Here is a 23876-nt window from a genome sequence, read left to right on the forward strand (position 1 = left end):
TACTGTGCTGCCAGTGCAGGGTGACAGTGTTGGCACCTGACACCTAACCAGCTCCTCACCCGGCCTACTTGGGACTGATCTCCTTTTTGGGTTCATGGTAGGTGTTGTTCTCCAGGCTCTGCCTCTCACAAGCATGCCTCAGCTCCATGCAGACAGGTCTCCCTTTGCTTCCCTGGCAGCCCCTTCTCCTCACACAGCCTCACAACAGGCTGATTAGGCACAGTGAACTTTTTCTTCATCTTCTTGCTGTTGTTGTTATGTAAATGTTCTCACTTGGCAGCTCTAGACTACTGGGATTTGTAGATATCCTCTACCCTGTCTGTGTCTGAAAATGTTCTCTAGGTCCTGGGTACCCTTGGAGGAGAAAGACCTGGTGAGGATGAATCTCCTGCAAAGCAGTCATGCATGTAGTGACTAGAGTAGAAAACTGGGAACTAATTCCTTGGAGAATAATGGAGCCTAGAAAATGGGTCTCATGTTATTCAGCCATCTCTGCCACCGCATCCTTGGGATATCAGACAGAACTGGCCAGACAATAAAATTATTTTCTTAGCAAAGAGTAAGCACTGTGCATACCAGTCATATTCCACACTCTGCTGGAGATTGCCAGGTGTTTGTGAAGTTATCTGCTTCTAGAATTTTATTTCTGATGGGTATACCTTTCTTTAGCATCAAGTTATCCTGCGTATCTGCTGAAGTCTGATGCATTGCGGAAAATCAGGACGAGCTATGATGGTTTTGGTCTGCTGTCTTCTGTACTCAGGCAGGGTTGTTGTTTTAAGCTTCCCAGTTAGAGTTTCTTACAGCAGTGACTTTACTGATTGTGCGCAGCCGTTTCTGCCCATCCATTGTGCATGAAGAGTCCTGCCTCAGTGAGTGGATTGCGTGTTTGTCTAAAATGAAGCAGTTTCATTTTTATAGGTCCTAAACTCTTACAAATGCTGCTAACACAGCCATTCTTGTTTTCTATTTAAGTAAATCAAAATCAAAAGCCATGCCAAAGAAATTCCAGTTCTTTTAAAAGGCATTTTCTCATCAGGTATGTTCGAAAGAAACCCAGCAGTAATGTCACTAAAATGACAGCACTATGTTTGCAGAGCAATGATGTTAAAGGTACTTCAGTTAAATGTAGGTTTTCATGCTGAACAGATATACAAAAATCATACTATATAAAGGACTGATAAATAGATATTCACACTTCAGTTTGTGTATCAAACACGAGTAAGTTTTCTCTTTTTTTAAGCACCATCTTCTTAAGCATTAACATTTTAAGTTTTGCTACAAAAGAGATACATAGACTGCACTTAGCTGTCTGTGTAGAGATACTCATTGCTTCAGACTGCAGATAGAATAATTTTCCAAATAGCAAGATTATTTTTTTTTTGGCTGGAAAACAGTAAATGAATATTAGATGAGTGTTTGTAATATCCTGTACTTAAGTTTTAAGCATCAGCTATTGTTCAGGGCTAGACAGCTCTGTAACGTAGCAGGAAAAGAGCTTAATGAAATCCAATATTTGGAAGCAGGAGGTAGATGAATTCAGACTTGGAACAGCAGTGCCGAATTTTAACAGGAAAGAGAGCTAACATTTGCAGTAATTTCTGTGGGTGTATGACTTTATTTATCACTTGAATTCTTGAATGTGAACCCTTATGTTTTCTAAAGGATATACTTTATTTTAGGCAGATTATGGAAATTACTGGTTGAGTGTCACAGTTTTCTGAAAGGTGGGAAATAGGCCCAACGTCCCAGGCCTAGAATCCTGTCAGGTAGGTCAGATGTGTTGTTATGCTCCTGTTAGCTATGAGGTATAGTTCCACTGTGCATTAGGAATAAACACCTCCACTCCAAAAATGACCAGCAGAAAAAAATTTTATCTTCGGGGCAGAGGGAGGAGAAATTATTTCTTTGGAAGCTCTCGGTAAGGAAGGGATCTTCTAATTATTATTTTAATACAGTTAAGACTACTTTGCATTTTAAAGTTCATACAGACCCTGTATGAAAAGTGTTAAAGCCAACCCATTCACTGCTCTGCTGGACTCAAAAAATTTTGGATATTTTGTCTCCTACTTGGAATAAACCTTTGTTAGACCAGAGTAAGGTAGAAAATTGAGGTTCTGTTTTCATTCCTTACGTATTTGGGTACCGGGTTGTTTCCCATAAGTACTGAATTGACTCTGGCACTCAATTGATAAGAGTCAAATGTTTACACCGTGCCAAAGGCCACCAGGTGATGAAGACCTTTGGGATGGGGTGGGGGAGCGTTTATCAAGTCACTGGTTGGGCCGTGTGCTGCTGCTGCCTGGAGCAGGACGAGTGACCCTGCAGGAACGGGAGCTGTGATCCTCTAGGACTTGCGGCAGGAAACCCGCCCAGCCTGACCTTTCGCTGCTCTCAGTTGTGGCGGCTGGCTGCTGCAGGCTGGTGCTCCCAGGGCTGGAGTGTGCTTTTTCTCTGTGAGTTGTGCTTGAGTTGGCCTGTTTTGTTGCCCTGGAGACAGAAGAGTGTGGTATGCTTTCCCCCCGACCAGAAATAGTTTCCTGTACCTTGTGACCGGAGTGCTGTACTCCTCCTCTGGTCTCTGGCCAGGCTGTGTGGTGCTGGAGGGATGGAGTGTGGGGTGGTGACCTCTTGTCACAAGTTCTGGTGTGGCTGCTGCCCATGAACACTAGCTGCCCTGCCAGCTCCCCTCCCTCTGCACGACGGTGTAGGATTTCAGGGGAGCAATTGCTCTTGATTTACATCTCCCATGGCATTTTGATGGTTATGTCATTTTGTTTGAGCCCTGCTCCTGTCAGCTGTCTGTCCTGACTGTCAGGACTTGGGAGCTGAATAGCACGTGGTGAGCTCTTGCCTCTTCTTCCCCCTTTGCTCAGCTGTTTTTGCTGCCTGCTTCTCTGTGTCCTTGTACTTGGGAACAGATTCTCAGCAAGTATAGCTGTGCACGAGGGCAACGTGATCTGGGCAGATGAAGGATCCCCTTCTGTAGGAGTTCCAAGTAGAGCTGGGAGGGAAAGTGGGGAATTTGCAAGGCCAAAGCACGCAAGCAGGCTGTGGATAGTTTATCTTAAACTGTTGTCCGGCTGTGAGAATCTATCCTGAGTGCAAAGTGTGCAGCGCTGTCTGTTACTTTGCTACTGTGTTTTGCAAAACTTCATTTGTGAGAGATGCTGCTAAAAGGGAAGCAAAGGCACCCCCACCCCTCCCAACTAATGCGGGTGAGAAAGTGCTTGCACTGCACCAAGGCCTGAGGAGCATGGAAGCTCTCCAGGCTTTCTTGCTGCCTCGTATTTTATTGGAGAGTGGTTCTGGCACAGAACTCTAAAATATATGCAACAACAACAATAATTTCCAGGACTGAGAAAGAAGGAGAGATGAAAGGAGTAATTTACCTTCCCCCATCCCTGAACAATAGCAGATGAGGATGTAAGCACATCTCAGCCCTATAATGTATAAATTGGGACATTTTCTATAGTTCAGCAGTGGAAAAGAAGACAGGAATCGTGCAATGCTCTGAGCTTCTATTCGCAGCCTGGGAGAGAAAAGTGTTCTGTGCTGAGATTTGGCTCAGTCTCTGTCTTCTGCTCATGGGGAAGAGAACAATTGCCCAAAGCCTCCTTTACAGAGAGAAGGGAAGATGATGCAGAGACCAAAGAGCTGAACAAGCAATTTTCAGGCAGCGTAGTGCAGTGCAGTTTTGTTGAAGTGGGTGTCCAGTGGGGTTCCTATAAATCAAAGGGTGCTGCTACTGGATTCCTACCAGTGATCTGCTGAGTAGTCCAACCAGCCAAGGGTCCTGCTTACTCCTGTGAAGGTCGTGTGTCACAGGGATACAGAGTCACACCTGTGCTGAAGATCTGCTAGAGAGGAAATGTCAAGAGTGGGCAGGGACTGCTACTTCCCTTTGCTATGTTCTTTAGATGGCTGGGAATGGGAAGTCCAAGGACTGGACATTATTGCTTGTCTTGTTCTAGGCATCTGCATCCACAAACATCTAGATTTTAGCAGCTGCCAGGGCTGCCTAAAAGATTATGTCTCCCTCAGTTCCTTTCAGTCAATCTGTGCTTGTCCAGTGTGAGCATTTCACAGGAGAAGATGGGGTTGTTGTAGTGTAAATTCAGGAGTCAACCACCGCTGCAGAGAAAAGTCTCAGTGGCTAAAAAGCCCCCTGCTTCTTGGCTGAGAAAGGCAGAGTTGTTCTAAGTCCTTCTCCTTTCACTAACTCACACATGCGAAGAGAAACCATTTTTTACTCTCCTTGATATTTTTCTTTAATCCAGCTGAATGTCGTGCTTGAACTGATGTTGCCTTTGGGCTGGAATAAGCATACTTAGCATTTGAGCAGAACTTGCCTGGAGATTTCTAAGTGCGCGATCAGCATTTCACCAGCGAGTCTGTCCCAGGGTGCTGAAGTATGGTTACCTTTACAGTTCACTGAAGCTGGCGGAGTTCTCTACTTCATGTGATGGCTGTGTACTAGCAGGAACTGTGTGTTTCTCCCTCCTACTCTGCCCTTCTTTCGCAGTGTTTCTTTGGAGTGGAAGCAGTTCCTTTTCCCATTTCATGTGTGTTATTTCTTCTGAGACTTTTCCTCCAACTCTCCAGCCTTGGAGAAAGGATATCTCCCAGAAGGGGTCTCACTGGAAGTGGCTTTGCATATTTGAGAAGCTGATGGAAGAGCATTGCCTTTCATTCTGCAGCTACTCACTTTGAATCAAAGGGTGCAATACCAGTTTAGTGCTGGCTCTGTAGTGTGAGCAGCAGTCCTTGTGCAGTCTCAGCTGCATAGCCCTCTCCTGAAATGCCCGTGAAGTTTTGGGAGGCAGACATGTTCCAGCAATTCTCAGCCTTCGGGATGTCTGCTGGGTCACTGTGTTCTTCTCTCTGTTGAGTATGAGCAAGAGCTTAATTCAGAGTTGTGTTTCTAAAACACCTTGTTTCTTATTCTCTTTCAGATCACCAGAAACTGGAACGTGAAGCTCGAATTTGCCGACTTCTAAAGCATCCAAATATTGGTAAATTTCCTTGGGCTCAGAGGGGTAGGGGTGAGACAAGAGTAGCAATGTGTCTCAGCTAGCATGCTGTAAGAGAACAGATGTAGTCTGAATGTTCACAACAGCTTGTCAAAGTTGAAATCATCTCAATAGTTTATCTCTCTAACAAATTGTGCATTCAACCCTGTCCCATGCCTTAGCATCCTGCCCCAGACGTTCACCAAAGAGTGCCGTGCTCCTGCCTGCTCACCCCTGCAGAGCTGTCCCTGCTCTTTGGGTGAGGCATGACTCTTGTCTGCTCATCTGACATTCTGCAGTGGAAGTGGGGTGTTGTGTTAGTTTTCTCCACATCCATCCTGTTTGTTCTCCTTGGCCCTTACTGACCAGTCAGTTTAAATGCTGTATTCAGAGACAAGCCTGAACTTAAAGGGGGGTGGGCTAATACTTCAGCTCGTCTCATTGCAGTGGCCACTTACTCTGAAAACAAGGGACCAAGACTGAACTGCCTATATTGAAGGGGGGAAAACAAAAGGGTACTGGAGCAAAGGGAATAGTTTGTCTAAAAATAAAGAGGGAGGCAAAATAAGGCACGACGTAAAAAAACCTACCTTATTTACTGAAATGTAGAGAGAGGTCATGGATTTTTATCTAGTTCCGAAGCACCATGGAAGCCTGGAGATTTAATAATCCTCTTTTTAGCTTTTTTAAATAAATAAAGCCTCTAGGATCCTAGCTACAATCTGATTTGAGCTAATTTATTTGAGAAAACATTAAGAAATACCAAACTGCTGCTTTTAACCAAACCACAGTTAAATATCCATTCCTGGGAAGACTATGATGTATTACTTTGTATTACTTTTGTATAAATCAGTCAGTGGAGTTAATACTTTAAGGGCATCTCTCTGGTCTTCTGACTTTCAGCTTTGTAATCATTTGCTCCTGTCCTCAGAAGGCCTGGGAGAGGAAAGGGGCCTTAGAGCATACCCCATGGACTGGCATCTGTGCTCTATTCCGTGTGTGATCAACAAGCAGTTTCCACAAGCTCAGGACCTGACTTACTGCAAAGTTCCTTAGCAGCAGCTTTTAATCAGAAAGTGCTGTCTTGCATCTGAGTGTAGTTGTGATGTAGGTATGGCTTGAGAGGAGCAGGGGCCACCTTCTGCAGTAATTTGCACTAAAGAATATATTAGCCAGTAAATTTATTGCTCAGCAGTATTCAGACTGACTAAAACTATAGTTATTGCACTTCATTTGCCCTGTAAGACTTGCTATACTTAGTTTAGTAGGTGATGTCACTTTATATTTTGACCTTAACTTCACTTCCTTAATCTCTCCTTTTTATAATTTCTTACATCTTTTCTTTCCAAACCTCTCACAGAGTAAATCTTATACACAACAGGAAAACCACTCTTACAAATAAACAGCATGGACAGAGAAATATATCACATTCCTGGTTCAATTCTGCAGTTGTAATGAGTGGCAGCACTTGTCTCCTGTTCTGTTGTGGTTTGGAAAAGACAGTCTGGGGGAACGTCAGTGGTCCCTTGCATTTTCTACAGAGAATTTCCTGTCTTCCTAGAAAGAACAGTTTTTCTTTTAAGAAAAGGAACTAGTCATTGTAAACTCAATGAGTGCTTACAAATAAAAATAAGGGAATTAATTTTTATGCCTACAACACAGAATCAAAGTGCATTGAATAAGACCTCAAGAAGTCGTATGGTTCATTCAGCAGTCCTGTGAAAATCTTTTATTGTTGGTTCCAGGCATGTTTGTACTTAGAAACCTTTAATCCTTTCACAGCCCCTGGTGGCAGTCTTTCAAATGTTTCATTTTCCTGTCAGTTAAACATTAAAAACATAATTTGCCTTTCTCTTAGCTTGTTGTTTCTAGTTCTATCTGGAGTATCAGGGGAAAGTAGTTTTTCTTTCTTGTAACTATCTTTTACATATTTGAAGACTGTTATCATGTCTCTTTTTAGTCTTTTTCTTCAGACTAAACAAACCCAGTTCTTTCAATCTTTTCTCATATGTCATGTTTTCTAGACCTCCAGTCCTTTTTTTTTTTTTTTTTTCCTTTTTCCCCTCCTCCTTCTCTGGACTCTCTCCAGTTGCTTCATATATTTCTAGAAGTGTGATGCCCAAAATTGGACATGACTGAGGTCATGTCCGTGCTGTCCAGAGGGGAAAGAATTACTTCACCTGTCCCACCAAAGATGTTTGTTTTGTACATCAACCTTTGAAGCTTTTCATTCAAATATATTGTTGATGCACATTTGTTTTTTGACACATTATTGGTCCAGACTAGTTTCTGCACAACTTCTGGCAAGCAAATAATTTTTTTCTTGTATAAATGAGGATCGCTAATGAACTGACTGTATATTACCTTTGTCTTTATTAAGTCAGAAAAAAGAAGAAATCTAGTCTGGGGGTTTGCCTCTCCATATTTGTCAAAACTATTTTGATTTATCTTCTGATAGTGTAAAGGGGTTTCAGCTCCCACAGGAACGTGGTCTTTGATAACAATGCCATGTATTGAATCATGTAGCTAGCTAATAACACTGTTGCATACTGTTGAACTCCAGTCAAACTCTTGAAGATATCACTTGATACATTGTTCCAGTTTGACAGTGATCGATTTTGAGTATTTTTCAATGAGTTGTATACACTGTTGTCAGCTAGTTCTGATTACACATTTTTTCGTAATTGCTTGTGCAAAGAGCATGTAAGATGCTGTCAGAAGCCTTGCTGAAGTCCAGATGCTACATGCATTGTTGCTTCCCTGTTCCTTGGACTTGTTATTTTGTCATAGAAAGGAAACATGTTGTTCTGATACAGTGGGGTTTTTTTCCTCAAAATGTGTATTAGCAGTTAGTAATCACTAAGTTAGTGGCATTCCATGTTGTAAACTCTTCTGAATGAGCGCTTGGTGTGTTGCCTCAGTGTGGGCTGTGTAACAGTGTGAGTAACACTGCACAAACCATAAAGAATTCTACAGCTTTTGCACTTGCTTTCAATTTCAGCTTTTGTTGTTACTGTTTTTGTTGCAAACTGTGTTGCAGCAAATCAACAGGACCTGAGCCTGTAGCAAGTCTGGGGCAGAAAACTGGAAGTTAGAACTCTGTCAGGCAGGCTGCTTTTCCCTCCTGCCTGTACACAGGATATAAAGCAAGCCTGTTGTTGAACTTGTGGTCTTATGCATTTACAGCAGGACAGTTGATTCTGAACGGCAATGCAGTGACCATAACACTGCTACTCTAATAAAATAAAGATTTCTCTAGATACAAAGTAGAAGTGATATTTTTATTTGGTGGGGGTTTTTGTGGGTTTTTTTGGGGTTTGTTTTGTTTTGTTTTGTTTTTTGGTTTTTTTTTTAATGACTGCTTTCTGAGTTATCCTAACATGCCTTCATCAAATATCAGCTCTAATTACAGGCTTTGGCTCTGTAGCTGAGTGTTTGGCTTGTCTTTAGATGCACATTATGGCCAAGGTAATCACAGTGGAGTAAGCCTTCTAAAAGCTTAGTGTTGCAATAAGGGTTTTTTTTGTCTGGACAACAGAAAGTTGACTTGAGGCAATTTTCCTCTGATTTCCAACTTATGGTATGCGTGATATGGATTGTGTCATTATAGCTGGTCAGACTTCACTAGAGTAAGGACTTATTTCCCTCAATTTCAGTTTGTTCTTTCTCCTTCTGACAGCTCCTAGAGAACTTTGCATTCTGGCCCAGAGAGACATTTGCCAGCCATGGTCATCAAATATAGCAGAATTGGACAGAGATCAATCAGTGATCTGTTCTTTTCAAAAAAGGCACCCATTACTGGGGATATGGATGTGTAGAAGAGGCAGAAGACAACATCATTAAAACCCCACTGTCCATAAAGAGATAAAGTGCCTGTGGAAGTTGGCAAGAGTTATGGCTCTGTGGGAAATTACACTTCTAGAACAACTTGGTGTTCCAGAAGTGATTCACTTAGGTATAGATCTTGTGACATCAGACATGGATGTATTTGTGAACATGTAGAAGAGAATGATACAGCAGCTTCCTCCTTAATTCCCGTTTTGCTGGAAAGAGGCAGATTTCTATAAGAGCACTCATAGCCCTGACCCTTCATTTGCAGATGCTTTGCTGCTGTGCCACTGAAAGTTGTGCAATTGCTAAGATCAGAGCTAAATTTGCAGTGTCTTGAATATCAACTCCTGCTTACAGGAACAGCTCTTTTGGTCTTCTACTTAGTTGAAAACTTTAATTAGTCTGAAAATCTGAATTTGATTTTCAAGTCCTGTAGTTCATCCACTACAGACATTGTCTTTGTGAAACATTCATTTTTTCCCCATGCTTCCTGCTACCCATCAGAGGTTTAAAGCAGTATCAGAGCTGGGAACCCTATAATCTTCCTGCAGGTTTGTTCAGTGCAGATATGAAGTTAGAAACATGTTAAACATGACCTTTCCTGTCTTATTTCCCAAAGCAATAATGATGCAAAATTCAATCAAAATTATCATTCATAGTTTTGAAAAGTCTTTTCTAGCATTCTCCTACAAAGGTAGGGTTGTGATTTGTTCAGTGTACAGAGCAGAAGTCTTCTCTGTGTGTGGATTTTGTCCACTGTGTTGTTAGGTCCTGCCCTTCTCCTAAATTTTCTTTGTTGTGGCAGTCTAGACATGGGCCTCTTTTCTGGATTTGTCATCACTTGATCTGTATTTTTTCTTTGGTGTTTTTAATCTAACTGTACAAAAGAAGTTCTTGAATATCTTTTGTTCATAGTTGGAACTGAGCACTTCTGGTTGGTCATTGTGCCCTAGCTCATGGCAGCCCATTGCTGTGAAGAACTGCATGCATTAGGTCTTGAATAATAAAGCCACATGTTTTAAGAGAGGTTGGTTGTAGCCTAAGAGCCAGAGCCAAAATATTTTTCTGATTTCTGCCTTTGTATCCTCTGCTGAATGCTTCAGAGTTAATTTCTTTGAGGGAATTTATAGCAGTGGTGAAATGCTGTCCTCAGCATATATCAGAATTATTGCTTTTTCAGGTTTTTCCTACTTCAGACTTCTCCAAAAATATGCTTGCACCTGAATTCTTCTTATTTTAACTTCTATCCGTTGGCTTTTCTCAGCACAAACTTACAATTTTGGGCATGTCCTTATTTAAAATGGGGAGAAAATGGTATAGAAATCTCCTGTGGATTAGAAGAAATTCTTTTGACCCTGTTGAATTTTATTTCCTTTGACAAGTGGTCTGTCCTCCTCCTACCTCTGAGTTGTGGGGGTGATTTTGATGGATGTGCATAAGAAAAGGGCTCCAGTTTGTGTGCCCTTAAATGATGGTTACAGCTGAGGTGTGAAGTGGGACAAAGACATAGAGAAGGATGCTGTGCTTCTGTGTCCAGCCCAGCTGGATTATCCCACGGCACTCATAGTGAACCTTTGGGAAACAGAGTGTGTGGATCACGTCTGCAGACTTACTGGATTTGTTGTCTTGGTGCTATCTGCCACAACTTCAGGTTCCTTCATTCCTCATTTTAACATACTAGTCTTGATTACAAAGCCATCAGTATTTCCCCCTGCTGCCATTTGGAACGTTTTCCTATCACCTTTTCCTTAACAAGAGATTTGAATTGCTTCTTTAGTGAACAAGAAAAAAACTGTAGGCTGTGTTTTGCTGTAAACAGCAGATTTCCTTGTTTTCATTTGGCTGCAGGCATCCAGACTGCCTTTGCATTTGGGACAGAAAGGATGTAATGTGCAAAGAATAGTTAAAATGCAGAGGATTCTCCAGTGTTTTGGCCATGATTGCTGCCCTATGGATACTCAGTGGTATCCAAGTGGGATGCTCCCATGCATGGCTGGCTGTTTAAATCTGCTGCCCTGCAATTTCTATTGCTGAGGGACTGTTTCTGGTGCAGAGGGAATGGTACGGGGAAGGTGGAGTAGGGGGAAAAGAGACCTTGTAGTAAGAGTTATGCTTTTAGACTCTCTCAGTTACTGAGCAGCTTTTCCTTGGAAGTGTCATGGTGCTGTCTGAGAGGACAGCAAGTTGCTGAGCTTCCTAAGAGGTCAAACAGTAATATTCTTGGACTTATACCTTTAACCTGCTCTCCTCCTACCTTGTCAAAAGGAAAAAAAAAAAAAACACCAACCAGCCAACAAATGCTCAAAAATCCCTCAAACAGACTGTCAGCTGAAGTGAGTTCCTGCTACAAACTTTGAGCCTTTGAGCTGCAAGTTGCCATTTGTTATTTCTAGTCTCTGTACTGTTAGAGATTTAGATGAGTGCCCATGCATGTTTGCCTGATGGAATGTTCTCCAAAACCCCAGGCAGTCCACCTTTTCATTTCTCATTCTGATTATCACAGTTAATTATTTCACTATTATTTATATCTGCATATTTTCTTCTTTCACTGCCACCTCTTCCTATAGCTTTTCCTCTGGTTTTAAGAAAACCATTTCTCCATAATCCATCTCAATTTGGGAATGGAGTAATAATTGCATTTTTTCATTGCCAGGGGATATATTTATTCTGTATGTCTCTCTGGTCTGTACTAAAGACATATTTGGATTCCATTATTCATCCATTTAGCTGTGAGATTTATCTGTATGCAAGCAATCCCTTAAAAAATAAATAGTGGGGTGAGGGCCAGATTCTGTGCACTCAAAGGTACTGCAAAACTCAGAGGAGGACTCCCCTACTTCCTGCCTTCCCCCCCACACTGAGGAATGGAGAGAGCCTCCTTTGGGCTCCCTCTGCCCAAGGCCTGATGGCAGCAGGGGTGGCTGCACTCTGGTCAAATCCTGCAGGCACAGGCGCCCTTTGGAGCCTGTGGCCGTGCCAAGGGCTCCTGGCTGTCCTGGCAATGCGAGGCACGAGCTGAGAGCATCAGGGTCACACAGCAAGGTTTGGGCATGGCAGGCACAACACCTGCCTGCATGGATTCATCCCTGATGGCAGAAATGCCAAGATGCAGAACATTGTATGAGAGAGCTAAAATTTGTCATGGCCACTACCGTATTTTTATTAATTTTGATAAAGTGGATGTTCTCTGCTTACTTTGAGACACCAGTGGAATTGGCGTGTTATTATTTTTGGGTGTTTTTAGAAAAGGCTCTCATATAATACTAGTGGTAATCAGAAGTACTTTGCTTATCTGCTGTGTGGCTAATAGGAAATTATTAATAACAATTCTGGATGGTCATGATTGCACTGTTATCAGGAGAGCAGGAAATATTCCTGTGGAATATTCTCTTGCCTCATCTAATGTTTAAGTAGGGCATTCTAGATGTTATGTGTTGTGTGCTGAACTTCAGCTTTTCAATACAGACATTATAAAATCAAAGGAAGAATAGCATTTAGTTGGCACTGGAATGTTTTTTAAAAATACTTTGTGTGGTTTTTTTCTTTTTTACTTTGCTTTTTACTTCTGCAGAAAGATAGGTTTCTTAACAGGAAAGGTACTGCTCTGCCTGCAGCCCCTTTCTAGGCTGTGAATTTCTGTGCATAAGGGAATTTCCCAACTGGGCACAACCTTAGCCCATTTTTTAGGGCTGGAGAGTTAAAAAGGTTACAGTAAGAACGATGGTGAGGGGGACAGGAGATCCACCTCTGTGCTTGTGGGCCTTTTCATGCTTCCTTAGCACTGTTCCTTGCCTTTCTTTGCAGAGCCTGCAGGAGGTTGGTTCTGCCTGAACCTGAGCAGAGTGTTAACAAATCCTCCTTCTCACCACTTTCCAAAGCTTTGGAACTGCAGTAGGTGTAAAATGCTGTGTGCTTGGGGAGTTTGCACAAGCTGGTATATGTCCAGCATACCCTGACCTCGCTGTGTCAGATTTGGGAGAGGAGGGAAGGAGAGCACGTTTCCGAGGGTCTGGTGAACAGCAGCCCGCTGTGTCCTGTTAGCTAACTGTCCTGCTGCTGGTCACTGCTCTGACAAAGCTGGGCATTAGCTGCTGGGACAGATGATTTCTAGAGGATTATTTGCATTACACAATTTAATGCTTTTTAATAGCGAATTTTTAATTAAAAGGAGAGTCCTTTTGGAAGCAGCCTGAGCAGCTGCAACTGAATTTTGTGTGTTTAATGTAATTAGAGAAACAGCTGGGGTGGGAGCTGAGCACCCAGCTCACAGTCACAGGTTGGTGGTGGCTCCTTGCGGGACAGACATCCTGAGTGATGTGAAGCGTGCAGGAAGTGTCCTGGCACACAGCCAGGCTTGGAGATGGTGGGACAGTTCCCGTCTTGGCTGCCCAGGCTGGTGAGCAGCTGGGGAAGCAGAGAGTGTGGGTGGTAGCCATCTGCCTCAGTTCACTTGTCACTTGTGCTGCCATGGACAATAGTGCTCAGTTTGCAGTCTGTCGGGCCATGTGTATTTGTAATAGTTTCAGTACCTCCTGGCACATTGCAGAGTATCCATGGAAGGGACATCAGGTAGATTTTACCCTCCAGTTTTATTCTGCTGCTTCTGGTTTGCACAATGTCTTGAAATAAACCCTTGCAGAATCTTAATTCCCCCATTTCTCCATGATACAGGAAAATGTCTGATGTCTGGTTGAAAGTTGCTGAAAAGTGAAGCTGTGGTTTCTCCTAATGAGTGGCTGATGTTTAAATAACATGGTTCAGTCCAGAAGATCCCAGAGCACTTCTGAGTTTGCACTACTAAGGCTGCATGGAAGAGTTCCTGTGTTGCAATTACCGTGACCCAGGAGACAACCATAAACCTCTGCATTGTCTTTTATTGGCTCTGCAACACTGGCAACTTAATTTGAGAGCCCTAAGTATTCCATTATGCACTCGATGTGTGTTAGTGCAGAGGTAGTTGGCTGCTACTGTCCTTTATGTGCCCATAGTATCAAAATGCTTTACACTTTGGAGCACCTAGATTTTGCAGACAAGATTACCTGTAGCTTGAACACTTTCCCTAAGGACAGACAAAGACCACTGATAGGTAGGAGCAAGCAGATTTCATCCCATGTTACCTTTTCCTGATTGCTGCATAAAGATACTGAGAATTGTCCTGTGAAATTCTGCTTCTATACTTGCTTTTTGTTGCAACTTTGGAAACTTCTTTGCTTTAAGGTATTTACTTGCAGCAGGTTGCCTGAAATCACCCTGTGTTAACGAGAGCCTGCCTGCCCCAGCCATGGGCTAAGTCCCTGTACAGCCCTGCTCTGCTATTTCCTGCGGATATGGGATACAGGGAATGTTCATCCTGGGGCTTACATGGCAGGCATAAATCCTCCTGGCCTGTTGTGCTTGACATAAGAGTAAAAAGATAATAATATTCAGCACACTGGACAGAGTGAAAGGGAGATGTGGGTCAAAGCTAGGCTAGGCATATTCTGTGTTTGTGACTCCAATACCAATTAGCCTTATAGACATGACCTGTTAAAAGCCTGTTGCTTTTCAATGTCTTATGTTCTTGTAGTTCGGGTGGATTTTTACAAAATTTGATAGCTCTTTTCTGATTTCTTCATTATTCACTTCAACTTTTGCATTCACAGAGCCTTGCTTTGCGTGACTCAGCAGCAATTTGCATTTGTTGTTAGGCTGGTGCAGTTTGTTATGAAGGAGATTTTCCTCTTATGTTCAGTTGGTTTGTATCACACTCAGGCATCAGAGAGCTGAGGCTCTCTGTACTGGGTCACTTTATTCAGGCAGGGAATGCAAACCATATGGCATGACTGTTACTGCGTTGCTGTTTTCCACGAAAATGCCTAATTTTTCCTCTTTAATATAATAGCTTATCAGTATTATTTCTTTCTAAAATAAAAAAGGTAAGTGCACAAGTGTTTTGGAACACTTTGAAGTAGCAGCTTGAAGTTCTGTTCTTGAGGCAAGATTTCCAGTGAGACTCTGAAGACAGCAGGCGGGGAAAAGTAATGTTCACAGCAGATGTTCTTAGAAAGTGCTTGAACTCCAGTCCGTGCTGCTGTTAGGTGCAGTAACCACAGCATGTCCCCTTGAGCCATTCAGTGTGGTATCAGGCTCTTTGCAAATGCCCTGGATTGCGTTAAGGCCTTGGACCTTACACACACGCCCGCACAAGAGAGAAAAAAACTTGCCCTAACTTGCAGGGTGTGCTGAAGATCTGAGTTTTTGAGGAAGGGGAGCCATTTGGTATCTTTGTTTTTCTGTTGTTAGTTACTTTTCCCAAAGACCAATGTTGTGAGAGATACTCCCTGTACAGGTAAAATCAGTTTACATAGGATAAGGCTGGAGAAGACTGAGGGAAGAAAAGGATGCTTAGAGCAGTTAGCTAGGTTGTGTCTTGTGTGTGTCTCACAGCTCTTTAACAGTGCAGTTACGTGTGTGCATTTAAAATTGGAGGGACAGCTTTGAGTAGCAGACCCTCGGTGGAGTGCCACTGCAGTTTCACATTCAGGAGATAATTTAAAAAACCCATTAGGCTATCTTTGTGGCTTGCTGAAAACATTGTTTCATCAAGATGCTGTATTGAAACCACAATATTGAAACCACTTTTTCCTTCCAGAATCTATGTGCTTCTTGGCAGTAGCATCCAAGTGGTGATGCACACTTTCTCCTGACGGAGCAGCTGGTTTGGTTGGAAAGCTTTCTACCTACCAGTCTGTAATTGATGCTGCTCCTTTGGACAGCATTTGTTGTGGCAGTGCTTACTAGTGCTCTGTGGTTTTTTAGGTATTATTTCGAAAGTTATCTGTAAGACTTGTTAGTCTTACAAAATTAGATGTGCTTGTGAACTCTACAAAGTCTCTTTTTTCTTTTTGTATGGATGGGACCTTTTTTTTTTTCTCCCAAATAAAACTTTGGGTGAAGTCTTTCACCATATCCTGTAATTGATTTAGTGCCGTGTTGTCTGACTTGCTTCTTTTTTCTTTTCTACTCCCCTCTCTGTCTGTTCTTGTGAACCTAACCATTGTTGTAGATCCATCAGAGATCTTTGAATGGGAAGAGTCATCAGGTGACTCCAGCTGTGAGTGGTTTGGCAGGGTCTAATTTCCTACATCTAAAAGAATCCCTGTGTTAAAAGGGTTTGGCTAGGAAGGAAATACGTTTTGAATTGCTGCTTCTTGGTAACAGAATCAGCTAATAGAAATAATCCACCTCATCTTCTGGTGAATAGAGTGAGAGGAGCTTCCTTGGCAAATACTGATCTCTTTTTAGTTTGGTTGTATTTTGAAAGACACTCTGTTACTGTTGTGCAATTTCCCTCTTGCTGCAGCTTGAGACTCCTTTTGTCATGTGAGCAGTTGTCTAGCCTACCATGCTAGACACATGCATCACTGGTCCCCTGATGAGTGAAAAAAAAAAGAGTACTGTAATATTTGTGAAGAAAAGTTTAATTGAGTGAATGCTTTTGTTTTTATTTCTCTGTTTTTCTTATTATGGATAATCAGGTTTTGGGAGTACTTTGCCCTCCAGTGTCTCCATATAATTATATTTTTCACTCTCTTGTAACCTCTGTCAACAGGTTATACAGATATGAGCAACTTTTGTGGGCTCTGCTCAACCACTGTGTTAAAGCTGAACTTAGGGTAATAAAGGAGCTGTTAGTGTGTCAGGAGCAGCAGCCTGTGGAAGAAATGGGATCCTCCTTTCATGGGAAGATGTTTGAAACAGAGGACAGCCCAGTACTTGAGTTTTGCTCTTGGAAATGGCATTTCGGCCATTGGAACTGGGCCATTTGGGAACCTGTGTTTTGCCTTCAGGTGGAGGACATTTGCACAGGTTATCTTTAAGCATAGAGGGCTCTATACTCTCTGGATGGTGAAGGTATCAGATGCTTTCTTATGTTTGTGTTTCTTCATGGTGAATACTCACACAATGTGGATCTTATTTGTGAACCACCAAAGTGGAGAGGAGGCACAGAAACTTTTAAAATGTTTTTTATTATTCAGTTATTTCTGAATATATGCCATTTCATGGACTAGCTGAATAGTTTTGGAAAAGGCAGGTCATGTTTTTAAGCTAATCATCCCTTAGTTAGGGATGTTAGTACTGTAGTAGAAAACAGGGCATTTTAACTTCGCATGTCAGCAAAGTCTGTCCATTGCAGACTCCTTGCTAGTCAGGAAAGCTCTTGTGGCTCTGCAGGAGGATAGGGAAGCAAAACGTTAGGGTGAAAGAACACTAGGTTTTATTTCTGTTCTGCTACTGGTGTTGCTTTTGTTTCTTTGCATCAGTGTGCAGTTAGGGCTGGAATTGAGAGTCACGAGAGTTTTGATACTTTCAGACTTTTATTTTGATCCTTTCTGACTCCCCTTATTGCTGTCCCGCTCCACGCTTAAAGCCTACTATTCTGAGCTGTCACTCATCATTCCTGTGCAAGGTGGTGGTGCCCAGTGTAATTCTTCCTTTTCTGGATTTTGCTATTCTACCATTACTCCCTGAGCTTCATTACCTCAGCAGATGAAGTCCCAGGCAGATTTTATTCCAGCATCATTGAGGGCTGTTATGAGGAGGCAGCTCCCTTGTTAAGTTAATGACCTGTGTCCTGCCTTTGAGGCCTTCTTTTGCTTGCAGCCCTAGGGTGGTGCACAACGTCAGTATTTATGAACTGTCTCTGTCATCTTGTCATGGTTCCTCACCTAAGGACACTAGTAGTGTTTTACTGTCCTTGAAGGCTCTTTTTGCTGCCTCTGCCAGTCTCTGCCAGCTGAATTGCTACTTCCTTCCCTTTTCATAATGTAGCTGACAAAATTGCTTTCCTTGGGACAAAGGAATAGCACCAATCAGCTCATTTGTGTTTTATTTTCTGATGTAATTTGCTGTCCGAGTGTTTGCATCAAAGTTTATCATTTACCATTCCTCACTTCTACCTGCCAACATGTTCACGTGTCTTTTTCAAGGCTGCTGTTCTCAGCATGCTGGTGGCTGTACTCCTCCATTGTGATATCTCTCATGCCACTCTCCTCTGTGCTTGGTGGTTCTTGCAGTGCCTTGGTGACCATTTAGGTGCCAGAGGAAGGAGAATGCTTCTTCATGCTCACTGTGCATCTCCAAACATGACCTTGTTAGTACATTCAGCTTTCCTTGAAGTTTCTCCATCTGTTCATAACATCTCTCGGCAGACTTTTGCCTGTGTTCTGGGTTTCAGCTCTTGCTGATGTGCTTTTGTCCTGGTTTCACCTCAAGCAGTTTTCACTGGAGTGAAACTGCCCTGCACTGGCAATCCAAGTGTCTTTTTCAGCTGCTTTCCATCCCGTTTCCAATCTTGAATGGAAATCTTCTCTCCTAGGAAATACCTTTCTTCTCACTTGTGTTTTTGTAATTCAGCCTCTACTGCTTTCTGCCAAGTGCTCAGGAGGCAAGTTTTCTTGTAAACACAAATTTGTGTTACAATAGTTATTACAAACCCAACTAAAACTGCTTGCTTGGAAGAAGTTTTTGTTTGCAGTAAGTGATTTATGGGACATAGTTGGTCAGGGTGATGTGTCTGTTCTCACACATTAGGAACAGCATGTTGCACCTGAATGCTGCCCTGGCTTGTTTGCAGCATTCTTCTGGATGGAGTGCTCCTCCCAAACCCCTGCAGTTAGATATGCAGTAGAAATGCTAAGGAAAGGAAACTGGCCAAGGGACCAGGTCAGAGAGCTTTTAGAAAAAGGGAGAAAATATATGGGAATAAACAGGCAAAAAGAACAAGGAAAGAATTAAATCCTCTGAGGAAGGGTACTGGCAGTGGTCTCTGCACATCTGTGCTACCCTCTCTTGTGGGTTTGAATGTGTTTGCATGCACATGGAAGGGTGCCTGAACAAAGGAGAGTTGCAAGGAGGAGTAAAGAAGAGCACTGACAACATGTGCAAAAGCTGTTCCATATGTGCCCAGAGCTAGTTTGAAACCTTCCCGAGACAGCGATGATGGTAGCTGATGTCATGCACTGATAAGAGGTGCAAACTGACTTCTTGATACTGACAGAGAAAATCATGATGGTAGGAAAATCAAGGAAGGTCACCTGCGCTGTATGTGGAAGAGAATGGAAGATAGGGAAGAGAGGCAAAGGTACCAGTGAAGTGACAGAACAGGATAATGAGATTGTTCTTGTAATGATGAGAACCGCCAACACTGCTTTGGTCAATACTCAATTACAAGGTGCTAAAGCGACTGAGACCCAGACTTGCCTCAGCTAGTTGCTTTAGTTGGGTGAATCAATAGGCAAAGATTATAGATGGTCATATGAAGAAGACGTCTTGTTCCAGTCAGGATGTGAAGGCTTAGGATTCAGGATGTGAATTGAGTGAAAGAGAATTGCTAACTTGTGACTGATTGGCAGGGAAAAGAGGGATGTTCTGCAGCAGAGAAAAAAAGCAAAAAGTGTGGTTTCTGTAGCCATATGAAGTTTCTCCTCTTGGGTTACAATTGTGCCTAGGTATCCAAGAATGGTCAAAGAAATGGAGATTTTGATTCAGGCAAGAGGAAATGGCACTGTGCTGAATGCATAGATACAATAGTTATTGCCTGCGTGTAACATGGGGAAAGGAGAACAGAACCTCAGAGATCCCAAAATATCAGGGGACAGTGGCTCATCATGAGCCTGGGACATGGGCACAGTAAAAGATGAAAGGTAATTTAGGTAATAGGAGCAGAATTAAGGAGGGATAGCTGAAGGTGGGTAAAATTTTGAGAAGTGGAATGTGATCAAATATGTCTTTGGAAACAAGCAGGTCAGAAAAATGAGACAAGAAACTGGTTCTGAATTTTGGGTAAGGATTTGCAGTGTAAGTCAGAATGAAGTGAGGAAAAAGAAATAACAGAAGAGAAAACATTGTTGAGCCTTACAGATAAATGGCAGAAAGGAGACCAATGGTACTGACATGCAGGTAGAATCAGAAGTCAATTTATGGATTGACAGCTTGTTTCAGGACTTGAAAAAAGGTTTGTTTTAGGAAATAATGGATTTGAAGAGATGCCAAAATATGAGCAGGTAGGAAAAAGTTGGCAGATGTGAAAGGAGGGTACTGAAACATTAGAGAGGAAGAATGAACAGTAGGTCAAAAATACTCAGAGCTTGTTTTGATGCTGGAGAGGGGTGAATGTATGTGCAGGACACCCATCTGTTCCTTTGAGATAACCAAAGAAAATAGGTCACTAAGGGAGCAGACAGAGTAAAGGGCATGGGGAATTAATAGACTGAGTGGGTTGAGGGGTAACTTGGTTGTGTGCATGAATTTGATTTGTGAAGTGTCATATTTGCTGCATGCTCTGTAAATCTCCACTTCTTGATTATGTTTTTGCAGTGCGACTCCATGACAGTATTTCAGAAGAAGGTTTCCATTACCTCGTCTTTGATCTGTAAGTGTCTGTCTCTGATGCTTCACCAGTGATGCAGGCACATTGGTGGTTGACTAAGAGTGGAATAAAAAGCACCTGCTTTAGTATCATTCTCCCTTTCTCTTTTGAGACCTGTAAATACTTCTGGCCTATTTGACAAAAATCCATTGACTGTGTGGTGGGGACAGACCAGGAAAGCTCCTGGCACCAGGTGTAAGAGTGGGATGGCTAAGAATGTCTATCCTGTGTATGGAGACTGATTTTTGTCTCTGAGGCAGCCCAACGGGGGTCGGAGGAGGGCTGTTCTTCCCAAGCTCAGCATACGCTGTGCTCAGCAGAGCTGTGTGGGCAATTCGTGCTCAGTGTGTCAACAGTGTCCTGTACACTGCTGGTGCAGAGGCAGTCCAGGGGCTCAGTCATGTGGGTATCACAGTGCTGGTGCCATGGTGGTGGAGCTCTGCCCTGGTTCCCCTGTATGGCAGTATCCCGTGCGGGCGCTGGCAAAGGACCCAGGTGGGTGGCCACGTACATCCTTTAACTGCACAAGCATGGGCTCTGTCACATCCTTTGTTCTTTTGCACTCCAGGGTTACTGGGGGGGAGCTCTTTGAAGATATTGTTGCTAGAGAATACTACAGTGAAGCAGATGCCAGGTAAGACTGTTTCCAGACCATTGCATGTGTGTTCCATGTACATGTACAAGTGGAATGAGTTTCCTGACTGCTGATCTGTGTGTGGCTTTGTTTTAACACTCTTGCCCCTTGTCTGGATAAAACAAATCCTCTTTCTGCTATTAGCATGAACTTGTCACCAGACAGCCTGACTCAGTACAGTTGTAGCCCTTGCCCACCTGCAGACGTTGCTGTCTCTGCCACTTGCATATGCTGTGCCCTTTGCTGGGAGAGCCGTTGCTAGCAGCTTTGTTTACCTGGCCTTTTTGGTGGGTGGTGACAGTGTGTCCTTACTGAGCAAACATAGAGGAGAGCTGCAAGGGTGCTGCCTGCTTGTCCTTCTTCTTCTAGCAGTGTTTCCAGTGATGTGCTGCTGCTGTTGGGCAGATCTATTCAATTTGCCTGTGTCTAGGTAATGGTTTACAGGACAGTGAGGAGAGGGGGCTTTGAAGGCTGTGTTTCTGTGGAAGCCCTGTCTGACTGTCAGCTGGTCAGTGCAGTGACAGAAGGCACAACATGAGAGAGCAACCTTCATATTTTAATGTTAAAAAGATTTAGAGTTATACCCTTCTGTTCCTGAATGTGTCCCCTCTCTCCCACACGTGAGTTTCTTGAAGTGGCATGTGCATGTCCCTGTTTATACAGGGTGGATGTTATGTGCAGCAGTAGCTGTCTGACCCATCCATCTGCTGGACATGCAGCATCTGGAATCGAAGCCAGGATTAGGCCACTCCTGCTCTGCTTTTGCATGGCCTCAGAGTGGCCCAATGGTGACATTTCACCCTGCAGACTGAACACTCAGTCATGTTCTTATCTCATACTAACCCTTGCTGAAGCAGAAATCAGGGGAGCCATGAGAAGAGAGGAGTAAGAAGGAAGCAGTGGGTACCGTGGCAGGTTGAGCTTGGTAGGCAGTACTTTAAGGACAATGATTCTGAGTGCAGGGAGGGAAAGAGAGTATGACCTGGGGTGCTGGTCTAGGTACTGCTAATGGTGTCTGCAGGCACTTATTTGCTTTCCCCATGGTTCACTTACAGTGTGTGTCTTCTGGTCATTGCAGGCTTTCAAGTGAGGCACTGCCCTGCATGCTCTGCCAGGAGCCATCTGGTGATTGGGAAGGCCAGTGAACTCATCAGTTTTGCTGGAGCTCCTGGCAGAGAGGTCTGAGAGCCCCATAGATGTTTTCAGTGGGGTGTACAGATCCTGTAGGCACAGCATCTCAGGCGGATACACAGTCAATCATGCCGCTCTGCCTTGAAGTTGGGAAGTTTTGAGGTTATCAATCACAATCCTTCCCCTGTTCCTCTTGCCAGTGCCTGTTCCCTGCAGTGCTCAAAAGCTGTCAGTGATTGACACAGCTCAGGAAAATTATGGCAGGGTTAGGGGAAAAGGAGGACTGTCTGTTGCTCAGTGAGCCCTCCTTAGGGTGCTCAGCCCTCTGACTGTCAGCTGGTCAGGTCTCCAAGTGCCCACAAGATGACAGAGTGAAACTCCTCCCTTTCTCTCCCCATGCTGTGCTGAATTCCAGAGCAGTCTGAGAGAGCGAGGTCTGTGCCAATCTGCCGTGTTTGGCTCGCCTGGGACACCTCACACTTTTGCCATTTTTGGCCAGAAAATCTCTCTCGCTCAGACTCAGCTCTGTTCTAATTATACATTTTTGTTTTGGGAGCAGGGAGATTTTCATGGATTCCGACCCTGAGGATCGTACTGCCAGCTCCAGAGGGCGGGGGATAGCAAATACACAGCGCTGTACCTCCTCTTCTCTTCCTCTCCTCACCCTCTTGCCATCTTTTCCTGGAGCCTTTTTTCCTTTCCTCAAATATTTCACTCATTTCACATTTGTTCCTCTGAGATTTGTAGAAATCAGTGAAGGGTCTGAGAGATCCTACAGTGAGGACATAGACCTCTCTGAGTTGTCCACATCTGCGTGCTTACTGCCCAGCCATAGTTGTCAAAATCCCTATTCCGTTCCACATTCACCCTTGTAAGCCAAGTAAACGTTTAGTGGAAGAGATGGTTCCAACCTGGAATCTCACCCATGGGTGGATTGTGCTGTTGTTATGCGACAGGTGTAAATAACATCTTGTTTTTGTCCCTGTGGTTTGCAGCAGTGGGAATGGCAGAGACAGGGTTTTCTGTGAGCTGGGGGAGTGCAGCACGCTGCACTTAATGGAATGAGTCTGCTTTTCAGATTACTAACCCCTTAAGTGGGATCTGTACTTAAAAGGCACCCAGCAAGCGGGTGTGTGTGCACATTGTGTATATAAAGTGCTTGAGCTGCTGCTCTGAAAGCTTTGCAAACTGGCAGGCACCCAGGCGTCGTCATCCTGAATTTTCTGGGGGAGGCTGCTGCTCTCCCAAAGTTTATTCTTTGCTCAGGACTAGCCCGGTGGAATGTTTCCTGGAGTGATTTGGTCTTGGTTGCACAATTTTGGCTGCTGTTTGAAGATACTCAGATACCTTGGTTGTTCTGTGTGGGGTAGGCACTGTCAGCTGAAGGAACAAGTGAGAGGCTTAGTATGATGGGAAGGGAAGGAAGGAAATGATGGGAGGTAGGAGAGAGGCTTTGTGCTCCTGCTACAGAAAGGTTGTTTGGCATCCTGTTGCTGGGGGGCTGGGGTCGTTCAGCTGTGATGGTGCTGAGCTGTGGCATCCACTGGTCATGAGGAAGACATTCAGCATGAGATCTTGAATGCCCCTTAGTACAAATAAAAGTTAGGGAAGTAGTTCTGGGATGAGATGAGATGTTAAATGTGGGTGCGTAACTTTGTGTGTCTCTCCCTTTTATCTTGCAGCCACTGTATTCATCAGATACTGGAGAGTGTGAATCACATTCATCAGCATGATATTGTGCACAGGGACTTGAAGGTAATGTTTCCTCTGTGCTGTAGTCTGAGGAGAGCAGCCAGGGGATCATTGGAAGAGGCAAGACAGGAATATTGTATTGCCAGCTGGCAGGGATTTTTGTGTG

General features: G+C 43.5%; 1 protein-coding gene across 12 annotated transcripts in view; it reads left to right on the forward strand.

Annotated features, from left to right (window-relative positions):
- CAMK2G (calcium/calmodulin dependent protein kinase II gamma) overlaps window positions 1–23876 on the forward strand; it is a 119735-nt gene that overhangs the window by 48710 nt on the left and 47149 nt on the right. For all 12 annotated transcript variants that reach the window (XM_038141576.1, XM_038141578.1, XM_038141577.1 and 9 more), the window contains exons 3-6: window positions 4956–5015; window positions 20202–20256; window positions 20822–20887; window positions 23701–23773. In XM_038141576.1, the coding sequence (XP_037997504.1) occupies window positions 4956–5015; window positions 20202–20256; window positions 20822–20887; window positions 23701–23773 (254 nt within the window). The remainder of the gene's footprint in view (window positions 1–4955; window positions 5016–20201; window positions 20257–20821; window positions 20888–23700; window positions 23774–23876) is intronic.

Source organism: Motacilla alba, chromosome 6 (genome assembly GCF_015832195.1).
Source record: "Motacilla alba alba isolate MOTALB_02 chromosome 6, Motacilla_alba_V1.0_pri, whole genome shotgun sequence".
NCBI classification, from domain to species: domain Eukaryota; kingdom Metazoa; phylum Chordata; class Aves; order Passeriformes; family Motacillidae; genus Motacilla; species Motacilla alba.